This window comes from Protopterus annectens, chromosome 1.part2 (assembly GCF_019279795.1).
Source record: "Protopterus annectens isolate FY-2018-M chromosome 1.part2, PAN1.0, whole genome shotgun sequence".
Classification (NCBI taxonomy): Eukaryota; Metazoa; Chordata; order Ceratodontiformes; family Protopteridae; genus Protopterus; species Protopterus annectens.
Genome location: NC_056727.1, coordinates 822,196,874 through 822,217,156, shown reverse-complemented (window position 1 = coordinate 822,217,156; position 20,283 = coordinate 822,196,874). Strand labels below are relative to the sequence as shown.

The 20,283-nt window shown below is 38.4% G+C and overlaps 1 protein-coding gene across 1 annotated transcript in view; it reads left to right on the top strand.

Moving 5' to 3' along the window:
• The window catches only part of RYR2 (ryanodine receptor 2), a 6,224,161-nt gene that overhangs the window by 3,427,070 nt on the left and 2,776,808 nt on the right, over positions 1-20,283 (top strand). Inside the window, exon 41 of the mRNA XM_044059048.1 lies at positions 14,492-14,765. Coding sequence (XP_043914983.1) covers positions 14,492-14,765 — 274 coding nt within the window. The remainder of the gene's footprint in view (positions 1-14,491; positions 14,766-20,283) is intronic.

Genomic DNA, 20,283 nt, shown 5'->3' with positions numbered 1-20,283 from the left:
TATTCCAGGGATAAAAATTCAAAGGGGGATATTCCAGGATGACACTTTTGTCACCGCTGCTCTTTGGTCTTGACCTTAACCAATTAAGCTTTCTGTGTAACATATTATGTCATGACTACAGATTGGCTCCCAGAAAACAATGAAGTGTAAAGACTTCTTGTCTTCTTTTTGTGAATGATTTAAAACTGAATAGTTCATCAAATGATGAATTAAAGCACAAGTTCAAGTGGTCAAAACATTTTCAGATGTTATAAGAATGTCAGGGGTCTATATTATATTGTCAAAATGACATTACAGCGAATGCCATTTTGATGAGAAATATAGAGTGAAATCCAAAAACAGTGAAACCCCAGGTCACCGATTTTTTTTCCTAGGAAAAAAAAATCGGTTGACCGACAAGACACAACACCCCCCCAAATGTGGGGGGGGTTGTGCCCCCACACACCCCTAACTAAATATGCCAGTGCTGAGATTGCACTTCAGTGGGGTAAAGGGCAATGTCATGGCTCAGACCACGTGATTTCTTTCCCTAGGAAAGAAATCGCTGACCTGAGCTTCTGCTGTTTTGGGATTTCACTCTGTATTTGTCATCAAATCAGCATTCGCTGTAATGCCGTTTTGACAATATAATATAGACCCAAATGTCAGCTGATCTTGATAAATGTGCAAAAGCAACCTATAAAGTAGGAAAGCTGCAGCAACCAAGAAAACATCAGTTTGGGGAAGGAATGTGATGTAAAAGAATTTGAGCAAGAGGGAGTGTATAAATATTTCGGAATTGATGAAGGATCATTAATAAAACATGAACAAATGCAAATAAAACTTAGTAAGGAACATTTCAGAAGATTAAAATTAACATTGAAAACAGCCCTGACATCTAGGAATAAAGTCCAAACTATAAACTCATTCGCTCTCCTTCTAACTTACAGTTTTGGGGTGATTGACTGGCCCCAAAAAGTATTAGATCAGTTTGAAAGGCAAGCAAGAAGAATGCTTCATGCTTATCAAATGATTTTTAAAAATTATAGCATCTGCAGTGGTGCAGCGATAGCATTGTTGCCTCACAGCAAGAGGTTCTCCCGTTCGATTCTCAGCTGGAGTGTGAGGAGTGCCTTCTGTGCGGAGTCTGTATGTCCTCCCCGCTGTTGGGAGGGTGTTCGAAAGGCATGCATAAATGGGTGTGCCTTCATTGAAGGTTGGATGTCAAACTGGCACCTCGGCATTCGTGAAAATCTAATGCCAATCATTAGTGGACCGGAGTTCCGCTGTGGTGACCCCTAACTGGGAAAAGCCAAAAGACAACAACAACAGTGTATACCAAGATTATATATTCCTCATTATGAAGGAGGTATGGGCCTGCTTGAAATTGATTACATGTATATATTTGCAATCGTAGGACTGCATACAGTTCTACTGACCTCACAAGATCCAAACATAAGGAAGATTTTAAAACATGAGGAGAAAAAGTTTAAGATTACTTCCCTGCTTAGTTTAGCAGAAACATATTGGTGTCAAGCAGGAATGGAAATCAGAACAGAAATAGACAAAAGTCAGAAAGCAACTGAATTTGCCAAAAAAAAAAGAGAATATAAGGTGAAGGATCACATGAGAATGCAAGAAATGTGGAAAATGCATAAATATAGTTTCAAGTACATAAAACTCCTGGACCAACCTCGTGTCGATCAGGATCTAACACAGGAATGGTTAAGGGGAGGTGAATTTTAAAACAAAAGATGAAATGTTAATATTGGAGACCCAGGATAATGGACTACGTACGTGTTGGTTTATAAAGTCCATTAAACATGTCTGAGAAACACACAAATGCAAGTTTTGTAAACTAGAATTGGAAACAATCATATATTTTGTTGCTGTGTGTGTTACACTAATGGTAAAAAGCTTGTATACTGAAAGGCATAATAATGTGGTAAAACTTTTGCAGTGTGGATTGTGCAAACATTATAATATTGAAGTAGCTGAGAAGCATTGGAAACATGAGCACAAAGCATTATAGAAAATGATTAAGTTTATGTCACATGGGATCACGCACTATCAATAGTTCAGAAAACAGATGTGAGAAAACCTGATGTAGTATTCCCTGTAAAGAAGAGAAACGTAGCATTAATCGGTGAAATTGCTGTACCTACACCCATAATTGCAGTGTCTTAACTACAGAAAGACACAAAATCATAAAATACCAGGATTTGCAGGCAGAAATGAAGGCAGTGTGGACGAAGTATACCCAGACAATTCCAATGGTAGTAGGAGCAATGGGTCTTACAAAAAAGAATGTACAGCCAAATTTAGATATGTTACTGATACATATAACTTTGTATGAATTGCAGAAAGAGTCAGTTCTGGGCACAATGCAGGTGCTGCAAAGAGCACTTTTGGGTGACATCAAAGATTGAAACAATACTAATTTTATGAACTTTAATCATACTTTTACTTACAAATGGGGTCCATTCTTGTCATGGTGTTTGAAACCCCAAAATTTTAGAGAAATTAAAATGAAAACAAAAAGATTGATCTTTTTAGAACAACTCTAAAAAGACTGGGAAAAACACAATTTTTTTTGCAGGGGGAGCAAGCATCCCCAAGCCCCTGCTAATTATATTACCAATTCCAAGATTGCCCAACTATGGGGAAAGAGCAAATTTACAGACCTTGCTGTACCATGATCTCACATGCAGAGCAGTTGACATGCTGAAAAACAAGGAAAAATAGTTTTTCCTGTTTTGAGTGTTAACTGTTGCAGATTGAAGCCATAGAAATTTATCATTAAACAATGGCAAAAAATAATATTTTGTAGGAAATCGGTCTCTGAATCTCTGAACCCACTTTTTCATAAAATACATTCAGAATATTCAATGTTATTACTAATAACAGTATTAGCCTTTAATTTAACTTTTAAACTCCCATAATGAATGCACATTAGATCAGAGCCAAACAAGTTGGGAATATTAGACTGCTGCTGAGGTCAAGATACACACAAATCACTAACTGAAGGGAAAAATGTTGCTAACTTAAGTTGGGGTATAATAGGCATTGTGGCACACTATATTCTGGCTATAAAATAATTTGGGGAAAAGGCGTACCCTTAGCAAAGTAATACCAAATATTTCCCCAGTGCAGGTTAGTATAGTTTGACATGGTTAATGAATCTTATATTTTTGAATGGTTAAATTGATCAATTGTTAATAGCTTAAAGTCATTTTTTATTTTGTTCTGTCAATTTTATCCTAAATAGGCTAATTCAAAGAAGTTCAGTAATCCTTCTTTTTATAAGAGTGAGATACCTTGCAGGTAGCTTTAAGTATGGTTTGATTAATTGTGATGAAAACTGAGAAGGAACCAAAGGGGAGGCTAGAGACATCATTAATACATTAGTACATTTATGAAAATAAATTACTCTTAACTCAAGTAACAATAGAACTCAGTTTATTAAATCACGTAATTATTCAAGGAAATATTAAAGTTTAAAAGTACAGACTGATAAAGTGCAGAAGCATCCCAGAGATGTAACACACACAAAAGGTTTTGAAATGTGGACACCAGCAATCTCAAACTCAAAGAACATATACTCTAAATTCTTAGACAGAAAGGAGAAGACAGGTAAAGAAAGGTTTCAATGACAAAATATTGCTAGTCTGCAGTTATTTTCACCATATTCTAAGCCAGATAATAGACTGTTCATTGGACTGAGAACAAATACCAGAAATATATATCAATCTATCTGTTTTAGATATTATGTGATAAAGATAAAAATCTGTGATTTTTTTTAGATATCAAATTGGTAGAGATGAAAATCTGTAATTTTGTGTTGCATCTTGGAATGTGTAATTTGGAGTGAGAAACGTGCTACTAATTTAGGGAACCAAATAAGTATTAACAGATGGTTACAGAGCAATTTTAAAATTATTTAAGGGCTAAATTAATAAACAAAAAGTTTGAGAAATGTTTTCATCTTAAAATGGAATCTTTACAAAGTAGGGAAACCTTAAAATTGTGTCACTCAGCTAAGCCTCTGTTGATGATTTTCCAAACCTTGATAACATTCTTTGGCAGAAATATTTAGGCCTAGATACTTTAAATTTATATAAGAATTTATAGGGAAACGCTGAAACATTTTAAAAAAGATCATTATTTGAGGAGAAAGGAGATTTATGAGGATTTGACATAAAAGATCAAGCCTTTATTTAAAAAAATTCAGTAATTGAAAGCATGTGGAGGATGTCACTTATGTACATGTAAAGTTAGTAATGACATCATCAGCAAAGGCCACATAAACTGAAATGGCATATTATTCAGAATATTAAAAATAAAGGTCATCATCATCTTCATCAACCCCTTTTTTCCCATTTCTTTTCTGTGTGGGGTTGGGGTGTTGTGTTGACTGTTGCCACCACCTCTCTCAATTCAGTCCCCCTCTTCCCTCTTCTTTAACTGTCATGACTGAGAATTGCAGGGCTTCTCTCACATTATTCACCTATGTCTTGGCTGGATTCCCTTCTTTCCTCTTGCCTTCTTCTTGTCTCTCATAAATCTTCTTCAACGAATTGTCTTTTGTTCTCCTACATATGTGCCTCAACCACTGTAATGTACTGCATTTTACCTTCTCTGCAATTAAGGTTTGTTTGGCTTCTACTCCTATGAAATCATTTATTCATCTGTCCCACAGTGTGCATTCTACCACCCATTTCAGACACTTCATCACCATCACCCCTAGCTACCTCAACTGCTGTGCCTTCACTGCTCAGGTTTCTGTTCGTAAAAATCTACTGCCAATCATTAGTGGACTGGAGTTCCGCTGTGGCGACCCCTAACTGGGAAAAGCCGAAAGACAACAACAACAATTGCTCACGCTGCTGTTTTGTACACTTTAGTTTTCATATTCTTTAGCATTCTTTGGTCAAATACTACCCCTGACTCCTTCTGCCATTTTGCTGCAGTACCTCTGATTCTGGTTTTGACCTTTTCATTCAGACTTACCTTCTTCACAACCACCCCTCCCAAATACTTGAAGCTGGTAATCTGCTTCACTATTTTCGCTTCTATCTCAGTTTCACCTTCCGATATCTCCATTTCCTGTCATGACAACTGTCTTGTCTGTTCTCATTTATATCCCATGTGCCTTCAGTTTTGCATTCCATTCCATTCCCCTCTCATTTTCCGAAGCTCCTGTTCAACATCTGCTTATAGTGCCACATAGTCTCCAATAAGCAGCTTTGCTGCTGAGTCCCCTGCAACCTGTTTGCTAATCACCAGAATGAACAGCTGTGGGCTTAGAGCTGATCACTGAAATAATGCCTGCCTTAATATTAATAGACACAGAAAGAAAAGTATTTAATCCCTATGTAAGCCAAAGAGTTAACATGAATACTTGATAGCATTATAAATAATAAATAACATTTTCCAAATTTAAAACAAGGAATTGGATTCATTCAGAATATGTTGAAAGATAGTTTAAAACCAAGAAAGTTGTGAGTTTATACATAACAGAAGCAGAAGGTTATATGTAAAACTAGAGAGGCATGATGTTGAAACTGGGACGGTGAGGGAATAAGGATAGAGTAGGATTTGGATGCAGGTCCTTAAGTAGAATAACAGCGGCCATGCAGAATATTATATTCATAAAGTAGCAGACAGCATTCTAAGAACTTAGCCAACATAGGAATGGAGAAAGGAGATTCTGCCAGTAGGGATGACTATAAGGAAGGATATAGAAAATAGACATAATGAAGCTGGAATTTAGTGAAGAAAGTGGCAAAGGAGCCAATGGCAATAGGAACAAATAATTAGAGTGGGAAAGGTAATAGAGTGGGATGAGGCTAATTAGAGGTTTGCACTGCAGGTTAGATATTGCCTTCCCTACCAGAGACTGACATTAGAGTATCGACAGAGAAAGAGATAGGAGAGTGCTAAGTGATACGTATACCAGCTCTGGTAGAGTTTTTAGCCAAGTCTACAATAGAAGCTATAGTTAAAAAATGGGTGATTAGTAAGGCATGCAACATATTCCATGATAACTGTAAGAATCTATCAGAGAAGGTAAGAAAAGATTGACAAGAGAGCAATTTACAAAAGAACAGTAGGAGAACATCTGTATGGCTTCCAAGTTTGCAACAAAGTTCAGAAGGTTTAGGATTTTTTCTTGGAATGTTTGCATAGGTATTTTTATACTCTGGCAGACCCTCAGAGAATTGTTCCACAGGTAGATGGCAATTACTGGAAGTGTGATGGGAAAGAGTATGTTTGAAAATTTTGGGGGGTATTTTAGGAGTTGATCAATTTTAGAAATTCCCTACAGGGTGCTTCGTAAGAAATTCTGGGAGAACAAATTATTTTGCATAAGGATATTATTCTTTTGAACTAGGATATTACAATGAATTGCCTACTCACTGTAAGGCCCTACTAAGTTTAAAGCTGTTGTCTGCCAAAAAGTAATTACTGGGAAGTATAAATCTAAAATAAAGTAACTGTAAGAGAAATATTGAGAGGTGCAAAGGAGAGAACTGGGGGTGGGATCTTTGGAAAAGAGAAGGAATAAACTACATAGACATAAATGGAATCTGTGGGATGAGCGATCTTTCAGAGAAGGCAGTACATTAGCAATCTTTGTAATGCTGGCTTGAATAATTGTTAAGACAAAATTATACTTGTACAATGGATAAGTTAAAAGTGATCTTTGTAGTGGATTATTTTCTCTTGTACAATTGAATGTGTATTCATATCATTATGATATAATGTGTGGTGTTAACAAGCATGTTAAAAAAGCAATTAAGGAGCAGGCCATATTATGAAGAAAAGGCAGAAGGCTATGTTCCCATTCAGTACTTTTAGGTCTGCTAATTATGATATGGTAGTGGCATTTGTTAATACTGCAAAACCACTGAAGAGGTAAGGGGACAGAGGATGTACATTTGTATTCCAAATTCTCACTTAGCTTTTAATATTGGGTGATTTACATTGCTGTTACATGAATGATATTTAGCAAATTTATTTCTGAAGTTAAGCATATTCTGATAACAGGTTTTTCTGAAGGAGCAGCCATCACAAGTATTAGTAAAATACATGACTGATGGATAAGGAACTTGCAGTTAAGAAGACAGGAGGTGTAGAACAACATAGGTTAGACCCTATATAAATAAGAAGTGGTAAAAAGTGATACTGAAGTGTAAATTAAAATAGTAGCTAGTTGGTAGTAGATGAATGTGTGCAGATATGTATGCTAATTAAGTGTACTAAACAGAAGAGTTTAGTAAGCAGGAGAGGCAAGTGGTGTGAAAATTGCAAATTATTGAATGATAGTTCAGATGTTTGCATGAAATTGCTGTTTGTGCAGCTCTGGTTACTGGTGCCTTATATATGCGCAATCACCTGAAGTTGAAATTTCCGTATACAAACACCTCGAAACTCTGCCTCAGTCCCACAGTACTCATGGGGCAACTAGTTTGCATGGTGAGCAGCATTTAGTTAGGACTGTTTAGGTCTGCATTGCCTTATCATAGCACCCAGGACTATTGCTGCTCAGAGAGCATCTCATTTGGGCACTGGGCAGCATCAGTGGCTAACTTAGCTGCAATTTACTTTAAGTTAGCAGCAACCCCTCAACCAGTTACACACACCCTCCACTGCTATCCCTTGCAAAGTACAGTAAATGCCTGCAACCATGGATGGGCACTTTCCTGCTATCTCTGTTTTTAGCTTGGCGGACATGGACATCCTTAGACAGTGTAATAATTGTCACATGTACACTGACAGTGATTTAATTCTCGAACAAATGCAGTACGTGACAGATGTAGTTACACATTGTGAGTGAAGGCTAGGCTCTCACACACAGACACAAAAAGAAACAAACAGGTTGTCCACGACTCACACACACCACTGACTGCACCCAGAAAGGACCAAGCACATACACCTACATAGGCAGAGGTACTCGCATATAACTTTCTCAAACCTCAAAGGCCTCTCAGGCACAGTCCTCAGAAACTCCACATGCACACAAACAAGACAATTAGCAGCACAACACTAAAAGGACTATCTGTGTCTCAACTACCAAGTCTGTACGGTGAAACACTACTAGGCAAGGTAAGAAGTTTACAGTTAGGTGCATGTCACTGCTCAGGATCCATCAAATCATGCAAGCACTCAGATCACATGCCACTAAGTACCAGTATGACTCAGTCATAGACCACATGGGCCTAAATGACCTGAGATGTACCTCCCTTGACTGTATGCAAAGAGACTTGATGTCAGAATATGTGCCACAGACAGGTATGAGCGTAGCACTGAGCAGCATTCTACCATCTCCAAGGATGATGCCACAGTACCAGAAGAAAATGATCAACTTCAACAATTGGCTTAGCTACTGGTGTCATTCCAAAGAGGTCCAATAATGGTCAGCCTGGGAGTACATAGTCGGCAGTCCACAATGCTTTGCTAGGAATGTTCTTCACCTGTCACCTCTTAGCTTTCAGATATTGGCCAAAATATTATCTACCCCTTAGTGATTTTTTTACGCATTACCAAGCAGACGAACCATCTAACATAAATAAAGTTACTCAGGACAAGCTAAAGGTGTTACTACTCAATGTTAGGAGTCTCAACAAGAAATTGCAGTCCCTAGAAACTCTCCTCATCCTGAAGAATGCTGATGTCTGTGCAGTAACTGAAACATGGCTCAAAGCCACGGAAAGCACTCTGGCAGTGCATGGCTATAATGCCTGTCATATGTTCCAATCACCCACTGAACATGAAGAGAAAAAGGTGGAGGTTATTATCTATCTACATAAAGGATAATCACACCTCAAGTTTGGTCAAACAATATGACATGCATGAGCTACTCCATGTCCAACTAACAGTGGGAAAAATTTTTTATCATATTCTTGCTAGCTACAAATCCCCCACCATGAATCGGGAAACCCACACATCATATCTAAAGTTACTTGAATCACTCAACATCCGGCTAAATACCATACTCATGGATGATTTTTACTGCATCTCCATTAACCGGGAAGCATACATGACCACTTATATGCAGGCCTAAAGAATTCTGGACTTTGTAAATTCAAATGCCCGGAGCAACTGGTCGGCATTCCAACTAGGGGAACAAATATCCCAGATCTGGCACTCCCAAATATGGGAGAGTGCTGCACCCCCCATGTGTGATGTTCTCACTGTTAAGATCAGATCACAAAGGCATACCTCTTAACTGTACAGATTTTTGCAGAATGTCCAGATTTTTGCCTCAAATATTTGGTCTGTTCCTAACTTTTTCTGGCAAATCATGGAGGATTTGAGTCACTAAATAATGACATATATTTGAGTTTCAGACTTCATATCCTTCAAAAAATGCATGCTAACACAAATCCTTTTATTCTAGATGCTTTCTAAGTTTAGAAGAGCGATATTTAAAATCTGTCCCTATTTTTGGGCCTTTGTTCCCCCATTATTTTAGGCTTTGTCCAGGTTTCTTGCATTAAGAGGTCGAGAGGTATGCAAAGCAGTCTCCCTAGAAGTAAAGATAAAACAAGATTCCCACCAAACCCCCAAAACTTTAAGACTATTTCTAAGGCAATCTACCTCCTGTTAAGTGATGGCATAGCTAGATTTCAAGCTCCCTCAAATCCAGAAAACACGAAGTCTATGCAGAGGCACACACAAAAGCCCTGTATAACCATATATGGGTTCGCTTCTAAATCCTGAAAGCCCAAAATCATGAAACCCAAAATATTGAGACCAAAATCTTGAAAGTTCAAAATACTGAAAACTCAAAATACTGAATCTCATAATATTGAAAACACACAGGATACCAACACTTACTATATTCCAGCACAAGTACATACAAAAACATATTACTCTTCAACTATAAGCAGAGGGGCAAGCCCCCCTACACCCCCAATGTGGGGGTCTGAACCCCACACCCCATTCTACTTAAATATATCAACTCTGAGATAGCACTCCAGAGAACAAAATGGCAAACATACAGTTACGTGCTTCATGACTGCCTTTTGTAACCTTAGCCATCATGTTCCCTTGTAATTTGCTATACTACACTATAACTCATCTTAGTGTAGTGAAGTGCAATCTCTGAGTTGATATATTTAAGTAGCAGGTGGTTGTGGGGTGCAGGGAGGCTTGTCCCCCCTGCTTACAGTTGGAGAAGAATACTATGGTTTGTCTTTTATTTGTTTCTGTATGTACTTGTACTGGAATATAGTAAGTGTTGGTATCCTGTGTGTTTTCAGTATTATGAGAGTCAGTATTTTGAGTTTTCAGTATTTTGAACTTTAAAGATTTTGGTCTCAGTATTTTGGGTTTCAGGATTTGGGGCTTTCGGGATTTAGAAGCGAACCCCCATGTAGGCAACTGCATAGAAATGGCAGTATCAAATAGAAATAAGTCCAGATCAAACCCCAAAAACAAGCCACCCTGATGGACCCCTGGTATTAATAGGTTGTACAACAAAAGGAAGTAAGAGGGAATGTGCACAACAGAGCAGTAATTCCCTCATCAGCATAAACAAGTGAATCAGGGACTTTGAGTTAAAAATAGCCTCATAAGGAATTTTTCAGTTATGTCTGAAATCTTAAGGGCAACACCCAACGATATATAGAATTAGATATAGATGGCATCACCTATACTCAGTCAGAAGATATAGCAAATATGCTGGCTGATAAATTCAGCTCAACTCATAGCCAGCTCTCACCCAAGAAATACCTTCCACCACTCCAATGCCACTTAAAGGAAGAGCTAGCCATTGGGATCTCTAAAGCTAAAAATGTAGCTTCATTGGGGCCCAGTGCTATACTGGGTTGCCTCTTAAATATCTTTAATCAGGACCTATCAGGCCTAATAGGATCTCTATTTAACCACAGCCTCTGGACCAGCTTTGTCCTGATAGAGGGAAGGATAGCTGCCATTATCCCTCTGCATAAAGGAGGACGATCAACTGACCTGGGAAATTACAGACCCATAAGTTTGACTAGTCTTATTTGTAAGGCCATGGAAAAAATAATCATAGATCTGATAAATAATGACACAGGAAACCTCTCAACAGTGGACCCAACCCAATTCAACTTTGTCAAGGGCAGGTCATGCCTACTAAATCTGGTGGACTTCTATGAGAAAATCACCTAGGCCATGGATGAGGGCAGAACATTACATACCCCTTAGCTTGACCTGGTCAAGGCATTTATACAATTCCCCTCTTCGATATTATAAGTAAACTCACAAAACTGGGCATAAATCCATACATTGCAAGATGTATAGCCAGTTGGCTCATGGATAGGATGTGGTTAAAGTGGGGAAATCCATTTCCAGCAACAGGCCATTTACTAGTGGTGTGCCACATGGCTCAGTGCTGGGACTACTCCTGATTGGAATATACTTCTTGGACACCAAGGCCAGTGTGGAAGGCCCATGGATGACAAAGTTTGCCAATGACTGCAAGGTGGTGGCAATCAAAGAATCCCCCAGTGATACAGTTACCCTTCAGGAGGGTCTAAATCAGACAAACGACTAGTGTAAGAGCCATGTCCATAAACTAAATGTGAAGAAATGTTTTATCATGCCCTTTGGGAAGTCAAATACACCTGCTAACTACAACATTAATGGCACATTACAAGAGTAGACTCAGAGGTGAGGAATGTAGGTACACAGATATATAGCAGCCTAAACTTTGACTGCCATGTGTCCACAGTGGTTAGGAAGTCCTTCTATGTGACACCAGATCTAGGGAAGGAAATTATAGTCCCACTGTACACAGCCCTCATTAAACCAGTAATTGAGTACAATGTGCCATATGGAATGTTATTGACTAGGCGCTTAAAAACTGGAGTGACCTCAGAGGTTCCTCACAAAGAAAGTGCAGGCTGTTAACAACATGTCCTATGTGGATAGACTAAAAGCCCTATTCCTTTACTCTGCCTCCTACCGACTATTAAGTGGTGACCTATGCCTGAAATACAAGGCACTCATAAATCCAGCCCAGATGGAGCTGCTACACATCCACAAGTCAAACAGCATGAGTGTCACCCAATCAAGGGATCTAAACTTAGTCAGTGACTCAAACAAAACATGCTGGAGAGACAGATATGTGTCGCAGAGATTTCCCTTCTTTGGAACAGGCTTCCTATTCAGTTAAGCAGAGCCCTTCTCTAGCCCTGTTCAAGAGCAGTTTGGATCACTGAATAGGGAATCACAAATTCACACCTGGGATAGTGCATGTGTCCCTTGTGGACAGGGGCCATCTGTAAAATACTCAAGGCATAGGCACAAACCCATGCCATCTTCTTGCATTCAGGGGCCATATACTGGGTAAAATTGGTTTATATTGGCTTGGCTTGTAAAGGCTCTTGAGCCATTAACCAAGTAATCGCCTATGACCCTAAGGTGTACTTTTGAACAGGTTTAACAATACAAAAAATATCATAGGTTTATAGGTAAGTACTAGGCTATCTGCAAAAGGGCATTTATAAGCCTAGCCAGAGTGTGTTGGTTTTCACCAGCCCCTTAGATTAGTTCCCTGAGCCTCTGACCAGCAGAGCCATTAGTTCCCTGTGCCTCTGTCCAGCAGAGCCACTGCAGTGATCCCCAGGGTAAATTTTCTGTTTCCCATCCACCCATCAAGGTTTCTCTTGAAGAGTGCTAGTGAGGGGCTCTGTCTGATGTATATTGGAATCTTGTTCTAAAGCATGGGGAGTCTCTGGGTCAGGAATCTATCTCTCCAGCATGTCCTATTTATCGTTGTGGTAAGGTTTATATCCCTAGATCGTGTGGCTCTCAGGGATTTTTTTTTTAGGTGGAGCATATCCATCAATTCTGGGTTGGACATGGCCTTGTATGTCAAGCAGGGATCACCTCTGAGTAAGCGGTATGCAATCAAGTACAGCTGAAGATTCTTTAGTTGGGCTGCATAGGTCATCTGTTTGAGGCCAGTAATCCTCTTGGTGAGTTACTTATGTGTTTTTTCCAGCTGTTGCAGGTGTCTTGTAAGGTACATCCCAAATGGGGCATTGCATTCTATAATGGGTCTAATAAGTGATGAGTAGTGAGGCACAATAACCTCCATTGTTCTGAATGTGAACCCGTTTGAGATTAGGTGGGCCACGTAGAAGGATTTTCTAACCACCTTGGCAATATGATTATCAAAGGAGAGATTGCTATCTACTAGGGTCCCCAGATCCCTTATTACTTTTTCTGTATTTAGGGGGCTACCACCTATGTGGTAGTTCATGGGTACTTTGTTTTTTCCAAAGGGGGTGACTATGCACTTTTTGGCATTCACCTTAAGGCCATGATTTTGACGCCAGGTATCCATCACAGTGAGACCCTTCTGGAGGGTGTCTGTATCAGCTGGAGAGTCAATTATGGCCCCTAGTTTGCAGTTGTCTGTGAACTTGGTCAGCCAAAGTCCTCTAGTGCTTGCCTGTACCTCTGAGAAGTATATACCGAACAGGAAGGGTCCTAGGACTGAGCCCTGGAGGACACCAATTGTAACCGGTTTAGAGTTGGACCTAGAGTCTGCAACTCTCACTGTGTGGGTTCTGTCCGTGAGCCAATTTGCAACCCATCTCGTGACGTAGGGTTTAATGTTCAGGTTGGTGAGTTTGTCTATAATACCAGAATGGGGAATGGTGTTGAAAGCCTTTGCAAGGTCTAGGTAGGCTGTGTGGACCTCCTTACCCTCATCTAATGCCTTGGTAACTGTCTCAAAGAAGTCCACCAGGTTTAGGAGGCATGATCTGCCCTTAACAAAGCCAAACTGGGTGGGGTCCAAAGTTTGGAGGTTCCCAATGTCATGATGTCTGGGAGAGACGGGGCTAAATATCACAGCCAAAATCACAGGAGTTGGAGTGGAATTGTAAAAACCTTCACTTACACTTTCCATGCACATCCTTATTTGCCTTATGTTCTAAAACTTCTGCTTAAAATAATACAGTAGTCTTTGTTAACTGCAAGAAGTATACTCTCTTCATCTTCAGAAACTCTCCCATTATCTTAACACTTCTATGCCACAAGACATTCAAATGCAACATTGTGTTTCCTTTCCTAAACTTTTATTTGTAATTCTAGATACCAGAATTTTATAAGAATTCTCTGATCTCTAACATGCTATGACACACTGATTGATCCTACCATATCCCTGTCTTTCACAGAGCAAATGGAGCATAGGATAATGATGTGGGACCTGGTATTATGTTTTACCAGGTGACTGCTATATCAGCCATACATATTTTTTCTTAATACAGTGCTAGAACATATATTCCATGCATTTTGTTGTCTTTGCCATGTGAATGTAATTTGATTTATATAATTAACTTTAAAACTTTTTAACTTTTTTGACACAACTCTATATTCATAAAGAATGAATCTCTGATAACAGTCCTGTATCATGAGCAAGTAGAATGCATACAGGTCATAAAGAATACACTGCAAATCAATGCAATTCTATTGACGACTGCTTTTTTCACATTTTGTTTTCTTGCAGCTACTCTCCAGCAACTAATTTCAGAAACAATGGTACGCTGGGCCCAAGAATCAGTAATTGAAGATCCTGAACTTGTGAGAGCCATGTTTGTGTTGTTGCACAGGCAGTATGATGGCATAGGAAGTCAAATTCGTGCATTACCAAAGACCTATACAATTAACGCAGTGTCAGTGGAAGACACAATCAACCTCCTGGCTGCTCTTGGACAGATTCGATCATTGCTAAGTGTTAGAATGGGGAAAGAAGAGGAAAAGCTGATGATCCGCGGACTTGGGTAACTCATTATTTCTGTAACAGAGCAGCTTTTTAAAGTGACCAGTGAATTTGCCCACTGGTACAATGTACAGTGAATGCTTGAAGCAAGTATGTATTCTCACTTATTTCTTCATAATGAAGAGTTGTATCAGTTATTTGTTCACGGCAGAAATATTTATGGCTACTGGTTATAGCTCAGTTAAGGAATGTGGTTCTGGTGAGGCTGGTGAGGCTAGAATGAAAATGAAATATTTTTATAGCAATGAGATCTGGAAATGATTCCTTATCCTTAACGCTTTTTTTCTGCTATAGGTGAAGAAGGATAGAGTCTAAGTCATGCTTTATAAAAAAATTTACAGGCATACTAGAGAAGGATGGCTGAAGACACATCTTTAATTTCTTCTCTCTACTGTGGAGAGTCTCATCATAATGATTGTATAATTTCAGATTCTGTGTCACAGATTGTGGGTATGTAGTAGCACCTGAGGCGGTGGGTGTTAATAGGCGGTACTGAAGGTTGGAAGCATAAGCAGAAGACCTTGTTACCTTTAGAAGGTACAGTTTTGATCAAAACCACTTCCCTAAAGAAAATTACTATGTTCAGCAAGTTGGCTGCCAGGACAGTCTGTTGCTGGATTTTAATTAAAATAACATTTTTATACTTTATTTTGATTTATAAATAGTTCCTGTACCACAAATATTTTATACGCTAGTTGCAGGCCACATTTTGAGAGGGTGCGTGTGTGAGTGTGTTACAGTTTGTTGAAGTTCAACAGTAAAAAGTGTCCTGAGAGGTGTCATCAGCTTTTCTGGTAATTAAAAGAAAGCCACAGAGAAATAATGAGGAATGGTCACTGCCACGGAGAAATAATGAGGAATAGTCATTGCCACAGAGAAATAATGAGGAATAGTCACTGCCACAGAGAAATAATGAGGAATGGTCACTGCCACAGATAAATAATGAGGAATAGTCATTGCCACAGAGAAATAATGAGGAATGGTCACTGCCACAGAGAAATAATGAGGAATAGTCATTGCCACAGAGAAATAATGAGGAATAGTCATTGCCACAGAGAAATAATGAGGAATAGTCATTGCCACAGAGAAATAATGAGGAATGGTCACTGCCACAGAGAAATAATGAGGAATAGTCATTGCCACAGAGAAATAATGAGGAATAGTCATTGCCACAGAGAAATAATGAGGAATGGTCACTGCCACAGCGAAATAATGAGGAATAGTCATTGCCACAGAGAAATAATGAGGAATGGTCACTGCCACAGAGAAATAATGAGGAATAGTCATTGCCACAGAGAAATAATGAGGAATGGTCACTGCCACAGAGAAATAATGAGGAATGGTCACTGCCACAGAGAAATAATGAGGAATGGTCACTGCCACAGAGAAATAACGAGGAATAGTCATTGCCACAGAGAAATAATGAGGAATGGTCACTGCCACAGAGAAATAATGAGGAATGGTCACTGCCACAGAGAAATAATGAGGAATGGTCACTGCCACAGAGAAATAATGAGGAATAGTCATTGCCACAGAGAAATAATGAGGAGTGGCTACTGCCACAGAGGAATAATGAGGAATGGTCACTGCCACAGATAAATAATGAGGAATAGTCATTGCCACAGAGGAATAATGAGGAGTGGCCACTGCCACAGAGGAATAATGAGGAGTGGTCACTGATAGTAATTCTGTAAATACTATGCTCAACAAAGTGCAATGGCCAAATGGAGCTTTCGTAGGCTTATATGCTATTTGCAGGTTTTAAGAAAGTTCTATTAAAAGGTTTGCATTCTGTTAACACTAATTCAAAAAGTATGGCAGGGCATATGAACAGCCAGAGAGTTGTGATTCTACAGAAGTATAAAAAACACTTGTATGCTTAATATGCTAAACCTTTTTAAAATTGAGTTAATTTTCAGTCACATGCATTTTACATGCTATATAAGTATTCCTGCCACACCCAATGATTACTTAACCATCCTTTCATACACAGAAAAGCAAGAAGTGTCACTGTTGTACAAATTACAAATATAATGTTCACTTTTTTCAAAACATTGAAAATTAATTATTTTTAACCAATCACAGAACTCAAAATAGTTGTACCTATATTTCATGCCAGAATTTGCCTACATTTGATGCCATTATTTAATTTATTGCTTGATCGATTTTTGTCATCCATTTCTTAACTGGGTAAATTAACTGGCCTTCAGATCATTCTTAGCCACAAGCTAGGCCACTAGAATGGAAAGTTTTCAGTAGCAAATAAAGCAGCATGTTTAGGAGATTTGGGACAAAACTGTTGTACCTGGAAAAAAATAAACAGATAGTGAATGGAAGTCAGAACTGAATCCTGAACAAACTCCTTCTTTTTTGGTATAATTTATTAGTTCACAAAAATGTTGCTCTATTTACTTTTTTTGCATTCTTTTTCTCCCAGAGTGTCATTCAGACAGTCATGCTACTGTCTCACATGCATGCTGAGTGTGCTGGCCACTCCAGTTTTCCTCACTGGACTATTTTTAACTGTACAGCTGGGGCAAGAATGAAACCTAAAGGGATAGGGGAGTTGTGCTTTCCACCAATCTACCATGAGGGATACTGTTTATGGCCTACCCTCATTTCGCCATGATGAGTGGGCTTGATGTTTGCCAGGGGAGCATGTCATAGACAGGCCACTCTGCACCACTCCACACTTCCACATGGAGTACTGTTGGCAAGTTGCACTGCACCCTTAGCAAAGCACATCACTACTGCCAGGAAGCTCATATTGCCCTTTGTACCCCCAAGCAAATGTCACCCTCCAGGATGGGCGTGTCAATCCTGTCTTCCATTCTGTAAGTCTCTGGCATTACTTTTTGAACTCATGTCAGCTATCTCTTTACCCCATAAGAGTGGCCAAAAGTCACTCTGTTTACTTACTGCAGCATTCAGTAATTAATTTTCCCAAACTTAATAACTACAGTAATAGTATAATGCAGCTAACTCGATCATCTGTGCTTTTATTTGATACAATCCACTTAATTCTGTCTCCTTTTAATGCACATTATGTATACAATTATCTTTGTATTAGATGTCATTTTCTATTTTTAAGCCACATTTCACAGTTTTAGCATTAGAAAAATTATAGCTTTTTCTGATCTTAAACTCATTACCTTATGACTATTACAATAGATGATACTTCCCAAATCATGCTGATTAAGTCATTTATTATTACAGATACTTTTAACATTCTAATGTATCAGTCTGTATGTATGTTAGGGAGACCAAGTCAAACAATAACAGGATAACACAAAAAAAATCACATACTCTAACAAATTCATAACAAATACTGTACTCAAAATATCACTCATACATTTCAGAAGTAGTAACTATAAATATACAGGTCTGAAAACCATCAGAAATAGTGTTTGAATCATCCTAACCCACGTCTGATAAAAAACATAAGAGCTGTTAGACCAGAAACACATTGTGTAAACATTTATACTAAACAATTGCAAATGTACAGAAATATGATCAAGAAATTGTTTAGATATTTTATCAGGTGAGCACAGCCTTGTTCTGGTTTTACAGCTGTACGCAGGTATTTAATAATAGTTGGGTGGTCCCAATTTTTGTATATAAGAAGAAGAAATCGTTGAAATGGATGTTATGTTATCCTAAGCATCTTGTAGGACCTAGTACAATTAAATACAAGAAGAATGGTAGTAATTTTGCTACCAGACCGTGTTATAGTTGTAATTATTGTGAGTATATAGAGAGTTCAGGGGAATTTTTACATCCAGATCAAGATAGAATATATAGGTTTAGTGTTGAAGCTACATGCAATAGTATGCATATAGTATATTTGGCATATTGTGTTGTATGCAAAAAAAAAATTATGCAGGAAAGACTGATAGATGTCTGAATGACTGGGTAAGGGAATATCTATGTAGTATTAGGAATGGCTCTAGGAGTAATGCTCTTGCTAAACATGTGGGAGAAACTTCTCCAGCACATAAGTTTAAGTTATTAGTTATAGCTAAAAGAGAAATAGGTTTGAGAGAGGGTGATATATGTAGTACAACTGAGTCTTTGAAGAGTAAATGGATAATCAGGCTCAGAGCTGATACTGCATTCTATGTGTTTTTGTTACTTTTTTATAATTTTATAGTTTTTAGATTATTTTGTAAGGATCAGTGTTCTGTGTTGTTAAGAGGTAATTGTTTTTGTACCATGTGATTTAAAAAAAAAACTTTATAAATTAGCAGGCATGGCAGTGATTTTATACATCTGAAGAAGCAGTTTTAATACTGTGAAAGTGCTTATGGTTGTTTTTTCAAATAAAACTTGCTTATTTTATGAAGACAGCTTGGTTTTGCTTTGAATTACTGATTTCTGCTGGACTTTATTTTTGTGCTGTTTGGTGAAGCATTTATCTAGCACGTACAGTTTTTTTTTTTGTTGTCTGATGCAAAAATAATTATGTTATTTCCATTATTTCAAATTTGGATTGGAGGTTTGCTTTGCAGTAGCTGACGTCTTTTAACTAAGTCACCTCAAATCCCAACTGTGCCCAGGGCCTCCCAGATATATAACTATTTCACAGAGTCAAAGGCCTTACAGAAGTTGATAAGGAGGGCAGCATCTTGATTTCTTTTGTCTCTGCACTAGTTGCAGTATATTCATCCACAGCTATACTAAGTCTGGACCTCCATGTCCATCTTTGACAATCCCTTACTGATCTGAATGTATCATCTTGTAGAGATCATTGGGAAGCTAGATTATCTCCCAAGAACTATGTGGGTGCATGGCAGAGAAATTTATTATGGCCAGGGTTTTAGTTTATGATAGACCCTGAATTGGGTTAATTAGGAAATTTTACAATGAATGAATGACTGAATGACTAAACGGATGCAGTTAAAAAGACAAAACTGGTTTGTAGGCCTTGTACAAACCTGAGATTCTGGTACATTTCCTACTCCATTTGGCTCAGGTACCTTTCCTGCTAACACTGGATTGCTCGCTTTATTAACCTCTGTTGAGATAAGGAGATTTTTCAGTCTGAAAGGATTGCCAGATTAAATTTACCGTACATAATTAGCCATCCTATCCTGGAAAGAGGGAAGTTATAATGGGTACAGTTCAGTGTAGTAATCTGTCTTGACCTGAATATTTTCTGTAGAGTCTAGGTGTAGGTTCACCTGCACTTTGTTAAGCCAACAGTCCCAGAAGCTTTACTCAGATAAACCAGTGAAAACTTCAAGTCAATAAAACATATAGCTACCCCTTCAAATGTAGAGGGCACTCCCCATCATCTCCCTTATTTATACATACTAACTCCACAGTCACACAACCATGGTGAAAGAGAAGATTTGCTACATCATAGCAAGCAATTTGCTGCAGTTTAAAAGTAAAAAAAGGCTTTTAAAATAAGAGAGCTTTAGCACTCCATGTAAGGTGTAAACTGTAGCAGCTATTTGCTACATTGTAGCAAGCAGTTTGCCACGGTTTAAAAGAAAAGAAAATTCTTTCTTATCTAA